Source organism: Phytophthora parasitica, assembly GCF_000247585.1.
Source record: "Phytophthora parasitica INRA-310 unplaced genomic scaffold supercont2.17, whole genome shotgun sequence".
Classification (NCBI taxonomy): Eukaryota; Oomycota; class Peronosporomycetes; order Peronosporales; family Peronosporaceae; genus Phytophthora; species Phytophthora nicotianae.
In genome coordinates this window covers 449,587-457,388 of record NW_008649003.1, presented here as the reverse complement: position 1 = coordinate 457,388, position 7,802 = coordinate 449,587, and the positions used below count along the sequence as shown (strand labels likewise).

The 7,802-nt window shown below is 54.2% G+C and overlaps 4 protein-coding genes across 4 annotated transcripts; 1 reads left to right on the top strand and 3 right to left on the bottom strand.

Annotated features, from left to right (window-relative positions):
* Positions 1-463: 463 nt before the first annotated feature.
* PPTG_09157 (hypothetical protein) lies at positions 464-3,858 on the bottom strand. Its single transcript, XM_008904027.1, has one exon. It carries the CDS (start codon positions 3,384-3,386, stop codon positions 942-944), a length of 2,445 nt encoding a protein of 814 aa, XP_008902275.1. The 5' UTR covers positions 3,387-3,858; the 3' UTR covers positions 464-941.
* A 551-nt stretch (positions 3,859-4,409) lies between these two features.
* On the bottom strand, positions 4,410-5,802 carry PPTG_09155 (hypothetical protein). The gene has a single exon (XM_008904026.1). The coding sequence runs from the start codon at positions 5,782-5,784 to the stop codon at positions 4,516-4,518; it is 1,269 nt and encodes a 422-aa protein (XP_008902274.1). The 5' UTR covers positions 5,785-5,802; the 3' UTR covers positions 4,410-4,515.
* On the top strand, positions 5,678-6,739 carry PPTG_09154 (hypothetical protein). The gene has a single exon (XM_008904025.1). It carries the CDS (start codon positions 6,248-6,250, stop codon positions 6,551-6,553), a length of 306 nt encoding a protein of 101 aa, XP_008902273.1. The 5' UTR covers positions 5,678-6,247; the 3' UTR covers positions 6,554-6,739.
* Positions 6,731-7,780, bottom strand: PPTG_09153 (hypothetical protein; the record flags this gene model as incomplete). The annotated part of the gene is made up of 1 exon (XM_008904024.1): positions 6,731-7,780. One exon carries the CDS (start codon positions 7,778-7,780, stop codon positions 6,731-6,733), a length of 1,050 nt encoding a protein of 349 aa, XP_008902272.1.
* Positions 7,781-7,802: the final 22 nt, after the last annotated feature.

Genomic DNA, 7,802 nt, shown 5'->3' with positions numbered 1-7,802 from the left:
AACAGAACTATTGTAGGCTCAAGCGAACTTTTAGCAAGGGTTTCATTCACAGATTGGTCAGATGTATGGGTGTGAACGAGACGAATATCGACTGTGTCTGGAGATTGGAAATGAACTTTAGAGAGCATTCACTCGGTGTCAACACCTTATTAATACAGCATATTTAATACTTCGAAGTACTCTGTATCGATAACGTTTGTATTTATTAAAATACAATTAAAAAAATACGAACATGACGAAGCAGAACAACTCCCACTTTTTCTCACAATGAAGCTTATAGGAGTTCCTTACATCGGGAAAATTGAGCGTTTAGTGAAAATAAGTTTAAATGTATTGAAATGATTCCTCCGAGTATCATAGACATTGCAGTCGAGTTACTGCAGGTAGAGAGAGACAAAGGGCAGACACCTATTTCAGCGCCGGCAATTGCGAATTTTCGCTCGAGTGCTCGTCGAGCACTTTCCATGCCAGAGGTTTTCGTAGAAACCCGTGCGTCAAAGGCCGAAGCTCACGCTGCTTTGATCGCTTCTGTAAATGAATACGCTACGTTAATGCTTATGCGAGTGGCCGCCGAAATCGCTCGTTGAAGGCATGTAGAGGAATGCCTTACTTGCTCCTGCCCGCCAAGGCATTGAAGTGCATCGTAGTTGTCGTTGCATTGACTGGCGGTCACGTGAGTGATGGCCTGAGGTATTAAAGAGTCTTGACCTAGACGCCCGAAAATTGGGTGACCCATGGCCGGTTTCGTTTCGACAAATCCACTCGAACCTAAGTCATTGAAACGAAGGTTTTCGCGAATCACGTGTACCGTGGAAGTTCTTGTTGTTGAGGGCTCACCTCACGGTGAGGCTCACCTCCAGTCACAAATCGGACAAAGATTACCCCACTTTTCGGCTTCACTTCCAACTCTTTACTCAACTTTTCCATTCAACGATTATATCTTACTTACGCGTTTCAACGGGAAACCGGCGGTGCAACCACTTGCCCAGGTACCGGAAGACGTCCTCCTTCTCGGGCTCCTCGTACACCATGTGGAACAGACCATCAAACAGTTTGAATTCCTTGTCAAAGTTCCCCATCGTGCCGAAAAATTTAATTGCCGCCTGCTGATCGGAAATGCCGTCGGCGGATCCGGCCAGGAAGAGCGTCGGGACGGCGCAGAACGCGCTGTTTGGGTCTGTCACCCGCTTATCTTCTTGCAGTTGGATCATCGCCTGCAGCGACTCGTGTCCCGTGCGAGTTGTCATCATATCCATCGACGTGAGTGGATCCGCCTTGAATCTCCTTAAGAACTTTGGGTCACGGCACAGTAGATCGTGCTGAACGGCAGGCACAACTTTCGCCGTTGGCATAATTGCCGCAAGAGGCTTCGCAAGCTTCGACTCTGCCCAAAGCAGAGGGTTCCAGGTCACACCGACAGTAGGTGAGCCCCACACTGCAGCGGCGAACGTGTGCTCACCAGCAAGAACGGTGTGAAGACCGACAAGAGAGCCGAACGACGTCCCAGCAATGATGAGTGGCAATTCAGGCCGTGAAAACGGGTCCGTGCCGTCCCGTCCGTAATGTTTCCGCCAGTACCGAAGTGCGTCGGTGTAGATGGATCGCTTGGCAAACGTGATGAAGTCGTTCGTGTCGTCGATGAGGTACTGGAAGTTGCCGACGTGCGCGCGGGTCTTGTGCTGATCCAGATCACTCACGCCGTGGTTGAGCAGGTCGTAGGTGATCACACCGAAGCCTTCTCTGCACAATCGCTCGTACAGTTTAACGTTCCGTCGGCAGTGGTCGCCAATGCCGTGCAGACACAACACAACTGCGCGCATCGGCATCTTCTCCGGCGGGAAGAGAGAGAAGTAAAACAGCGTTTGCTTCCGTCGATTGGGGAATCTTCCTTCGTAATGACGGAGACGTAGCGGCATCTGAGGCACACTTATGCGAGGCGAGGGAGTGGATCCAAGCGAAGACAAACTCGATGCAGATGCCGATCGGGGCATCGAACCTTCGCTAGAAGCAGGCTTTGATGGCTTTTTGGGGAGAAGTGAAGTCGATCGCGTTCGTGTCGGGTCTCGCGAGCTCAAAAACTGACGTTGCTGGTCCTTTGCTGACTTGGAAGGCCCCATCAACTTCGGGTTCATGGTGACAGGTGTCTTGGACTCTCGACACGAAGCTACTTGACGCTGTGCAGAGCCAATGTGGGTGCGAGACAGTGGCTTCGGGTTTGACGTTGACCGCTGTCGAGGAGGAGGACTCACGTCTCGAAATGCGCGTACCCGACGGTCCTCATACAGCTCCGTTTCAGACAATGACGCTAGTGTGGAAGATGACTTGTGTCGCTGATCTTCGCCGGAACTTGGGGGCGAAGTATGACGAGGCGTCCGACGGTGCATGCGTTCTTGGTCCGGGTGAGCAGAACTCGAGTGAGAAGTCGACTCTGAACGCGTATTACCACGCTCAGAGTACGGCTCTCGGAACGGCGGCAGCATCTTCGACTGGGATTTCTCACGCGAACTGGAGCGCAGTCTCGACGATTGTTGACGAGATGCCGTGCGTTGATGGAATTCGTACACGTCCTGTGAAGTAGACGAGTGAATGGAGTCCAGTCTCGTCGACGATTTCGCCCTCGGAACTTCGTTTGAAGAACTGGTCGGTGCACTGGGGGTACGGCGGTGGGTACGTTCACGCTTCGCCGCTAAAGAAGGGACAGAGGACGCCTTCGGACGGCTAGAGTGAGGACTTACATGACGACGAGGGGGTCTACGATGCTGGTTGTTCGCTTCGTCCTCCTCAGACGACGAGGAGTACGACGATTTCGAGCGCGGTGTGTACTCTGGCTCCGAGCGTATTCTATGAGACGGACGCTCCTGGTTACGAGAGTCTCGCGTGTGTCTGCTCGTCGACGAGTGGGGTCTTGAACGAGACTCGGAGCTGCGATGATGACGGGATGGCACCTTGGAGCTACGGGGCGGACTCATAGGTCCTCGTGAATTCCTCGAGTACTGGTGTTCGTACCTTTCGTCTACGGATGACGGAGCTGTCGACGCAGAGCTCGACGCTGACCTAGACTGCATGTTTGTAGCTGATTCTGCCTTGGAGACTGGGGATGCTGGACCTGTGGCGGCGCGTGCAGCGGACGGACGAGGTCTCCCGTCTATCTCATCAAGGAAGCTGTCACTGCTGGGTTTAATATCCTCCGGGTGCCTTTCCTGCTCTCCCAGACGCGACTCGCGCATGTGGGCCGGCTCCTCCTCGATGACCGACATCGCAAGCAGGCGGCTGTTGCTGCTGGCGCCCTGCGGCAGCTTCCTGCAGTTGGGCATCGTTTTCCACAATGAGGGAGCGACAAGCGGCTGGTCTTCTGAACTTCCACGCCGAAACCAGGAAGCGGCCATGGACGTGGGTAATCTCCGATAGCCGGAGCCAATGAGGACCAGAGCCACAGCTGAAGATGGAGGTTTCTCAGTGAGTCATGGCGGAAAAAGCCTCGCTCCTGCTTCACGACGAGTTCGCCTGATGCGTTTGTGCCGCGGTGAGCGTTCCCTGCAAGCACCTGGTCGGCCATAGCCCGTGGCAATCGCGGCATTGAGCGTGCACATCTGACGCGTTTTGCGCTCGGATTCCGAGTCGGAGCAACGCAGACAGACACCGGCGTCAACGTGTAGATGCTTACGGCGACTTCCACGCGTGGCGGCGAGACGATATAATCCACATTTTGATCCGTAGTTCTCGTCCGTAGGTTTCTAGCCAGCATTCAAGGCAATGCTCATTGAGGACGAACCCAGCTCTTGGACACTTCGCTGGTCGCGACAGTTGCAACAACCGTCCCACCATGCAAATCCAAAGCTGCAGTTCGGCACATTTTTCAGATCATAAATTATGAAATTTATGATTTCTATCGTTATGATAAAAATGTTAAAATAGCAGTAAATGCTAGCAAAATTATTTTGGGGGAGAAACAGAAACTTGTCCAACAAAATCTGATAAATGGAATGCGAGGAGGTGACAATGACATTGAATACGAGGACACTTTCAGTGCCATATTGTAGTTTATGACAATGAGGTGGGCCTAACGATTAATGATGTTGTACCAGTCCCAGAACAGTCAATTCTTCCGTTCAGCGGCATGTCGGTGCATAAAGTATTAACGTGCCCGCAAGTGGTGAAACATTGCAAGTCGGTGGAATCACCCTACCGCACATCTAGCAATCCTACAGTACCGTTACGGGACTTCGTCGTGTATTCACCGGATTTCGATATCAAGGCAACCTATCCTGACTCGAAAATGACGATGGCAAGCCACGTACACGTTGGGTGGTCGCTGAATGATAAGCTGAGTTCCGATGTTCCAAATCAGCATTCCGAACTGTACTACCGGATAACACGTGAATGCATGCAAAGCGCGTCTAGCGAAAAACTGAGCAAGAACAGCCATCATGCCGTCTTCTGATGTTGCTATTGTACTGTAGATACTTTCTTACTACTCCTTACTTTTGAGATGCATGTCCTTGCATGTAGTGTACTTTATTGTCGGGTCTCAACGGGGAATCTCCGTCGCAACCACTGCGCGAGGTATTTGAGCACATCCTCTTTTTCAGGGTCCTCGTACACGAGGTGAAAGAGGCCGTCAAACAACTTGAACTCCTTGTCCAGATTCCCCATCGAGGCGAAGAACTTGATAGCTGCCTGTTGGTCAGCTATGCCATCAGCTGAGCCTGCGAGGAAAAGCATCGGTACTGCACAGAATGAGCTGTCTGGATTGGAGACTCGTTCGTCTTCTTGGAGTCTGATCATGGCCTGCAGCGATTCGTGGCCGCTCCGGGAGGTCAGCATGCCCATGCTGGTTAGTGGATCCGCTTCGAAGTCATCAAGGAATCCAGGATCTCGACATAGGAGCTCGTGTTGCACTGCAGGCACGACCCTCGCTTTAGGAAAGAGCGTAGCCAGCGGGACAGCGAGTTTCGACTCGGCCCACAGTAGCGGCGTCCAGGTTACGCTGATCGTCGGCGAGGCCCAGATCCCGGCGTGGAACTTGTGTCGTCCAGTGAGGACGGTGTGAAGACCGATTAGCGACCCGAAAGACGTACCGGCGATGATCAATGGCAGTTCGGGAGCGACCTTGTAGTCTTTGTGCCGGCCGTGCGGGTGGTACGGATGGTGGTGCTCTCTCCAGTATTTGAGCGCGTCGCAATAGATGGATTTCTTCGCGAACGTGATGAACGCGTTGGTGTCGTCCACGAGGTATCGGAAGTTGCTGATGTGTGCTCGCGTCTTGTGCGCGTCGAGGTCACTGGCCCCGTGGTTCAGCAGGTCGTACGATATGACACCGAATCCTTCTTCGCACAGTCGTTCGTACAGCGGAATGTAGCGTCGGCAGTGGTCTCCAATTCCATGTAGACACAGCACGACACCCCGCATAGGCATCGGCTCTGGTGGGAAGAGGGCAAAGTAGTAGAGCGACTGCCCCCTTCGGTTCTGGAATTTACCCTCGTACGGGCGTAAGTACGGCGGAATGTGGCGTGAATGCCCTAATGACGAGCTAGACGACGACGACTTCGACGATGACGATTTCGACGCCGTCAATGGCGACAGATCCTCCGGAGATGCCGACGCCAGCGTCATAGCGACGATCGATGCAGGCCCAGGCCCCGGCTCGAGCTTCTTCGCCATCGGCCACTTGACCGGAATTTGCTTGTGAGATGCCGAGCGATGCACAGTTCGCGTTGGCCGGTTGTTGAGTTTGTCACTCGACGGCCGAACTGGCGGAACGGGTTGGCCTCGGCAGTTCACCATTTTTTTCGAGAATGACAGCGAACTCAAGGAAACCTTCAGCTTAGGCATGATTGTGTTGCAGCCGGTGCCGCGTGACTCGCTGGCGGGCATCAACCGACCGAGCTCCCTGGAAGATGCAGTCGCCAGAGAACGAGCGGTGTTTTGGACAGCCATTTTCGAGATCAGACGTAGCGATCGTGGGATCCTGGTGCCCGTGCATCAATGGCGACGGTGGTGCAAGCGATTTGACCGAGGCGGCCTTGGTTCCTTCGCGAGTTGTTTGAAGGCATGGGAACCTGGCGCTGGCTGGACGAGCAGCACAAGCATGGTCACTCCTTAGTAGCGATCGAAGCACTCCAACTTGTTTTCCCCACTACTGTCGGAAGCTAAGCCTTATCGCGTGGCCACAGTTTTTAGTTGAAAAAGCACTGCTCGCCGAGCAGAACTGTGCCGTCACATGCGTACCGCTTGCTAGCCGGACCGAATGGGTCCACAACGTGTGGGGCCTGCGCAAGTCGCTGCGGGCGGACACCATAGTAACGGTGACGCTCTGAGTCAACTGCCCTTGCATACGGACAACCATCAACCTGCTGTCACCGCAGTTTCCGGCGACTGCCTCAACTCAAGCATCTTGGCCATCGGTTTGACCGCAACGGGAAATCGTTTCGATGGGGAAGATACCGCTGGTCCGAATACAGGGCAGAGATCGGATTCCTTTTCTTCGCCTCCTCTACATGTGCATGGCATAACCTGCTGTGCAGCCTGCAGCGCGTGCCATTTCCCAAAGTGAGCTCAAGCTCAACAACCGGCCAGACCAGGAAACGCCGCTTTGAGACCAGCAGGGCTTGCGATGACTACAGCTCTGCTGTACGAACGAGTATCAACATCTCTCGTGTTTTGTCGTAGCACGTCGATAGTAGATATTCATGAAAACTAGGCTGGTAAAATAAAACTGTTCTCAGTTTAGCTAGTACCCGATTCGGGTCGACATTATTGTACGAACGCGTCCCCGGCGCAACCACCGCAGCAAGTAGGCCACTACTTCGTCTCGTTCCGGGTCCTCGAACACGCAGTGGAACACGCCATCAAAAACCTTAAACTCCTTCTCTGTGTTTGCCAGTCGGTTGAAGAATTGCCGCGTCACGTCTTGATCCGCGATGTGGTCCTCAGAGCCCGTAAGGAAGAGCATCCGCAGGGCACAAAAGTTGCTGCCGAGCTGTTCAACTCGCTTGTCACGCATCAGCCTGTTCATAGCGTCCATTGTCTGATGCATGGTCCTGGCTGTGATATCCTCCGTTGTCGCTAGCGCATCGGACTTGAAATCTTCAAGGTCTCCCGGGTCGCGCCACAGCATTTCGTAGTCCAGTGGCGCCACGAGGCGAACCTTGGGCACTAAGAGTGAGAGCGCATGAATCACCTTCGCCTGCAGCTTCCACGCCGTCGACATCTCCATCCCGACGGTTGCACCGCCCCAAAAGGCCGCCTGGAAGTCGTGAACCCCCGACAGCACCGTGTGCATGCCCAGCAATGCACCGAATGAGGTTCCCGAGATGATCATCGGGGGCGTCCAGGTCTGGCTGCTAGCGGAGCTGTGGGAGCCCGTCGGCGAGCCAAATTGAAGCGCCTTGACCTGAGAGAAGATGGACCTTTTGGCGAACGTGACAAAAGCGTTCGTGTCCTCCACCAAGTGTCGGAAGCTGCGCACGTGGCCGCGTGTCTTGGTTGAGTCGCAGTGGCTCGCGCCGTGATTTACCATATCGTAGGCGATGACGCCGAAACCTGCCTCGCACAGCCGCTCGTACAGGAAGACGTACCGGCGGCAGTGATCACCTGAGCCGTGGAGGAACAGCACGACGCCCTGCAGTGTCTGAGTTTCTGGCGGGAACAACGCAAAGTAAAAGAGAAGCTGGCTACGCGCGTTGATAAAGCGGCCCTCAAGGTGCTGCAGCGCCGGCGGCATCAGCACCGCGTACGCGCCGTACGACGGCGACGTCAAGTCGATTTCGGCGGCGCTCATCGATGTCCTCAGCTATTCAGAA

Bases quoted from the DNA above. Each gene is read 5' to 3' on its own strand.
- PPTG_09157 (XM_008904027.1), bottom strand. From the start codon at position 3,386: ATGGCCGCTTCCTGGTTTCGGCGTGGAAGTTCAGAAGACCAGCCGCTT.
- PPTG_09155 (XM_008904026.1), bottom strand. From the start codon at position 5,784: ATGGTGAACTGCCGAGGCCAACCCGTTCCGCCAGTTCGGCCGTCGAGT.
- PPTG_09154 (XM_008904025.1), top strand. From the start codon at position 6,248: ATGGGTCCACAACGTGTGGGGCCTGCGCAAGTCGCTGCGGGCGGACAC.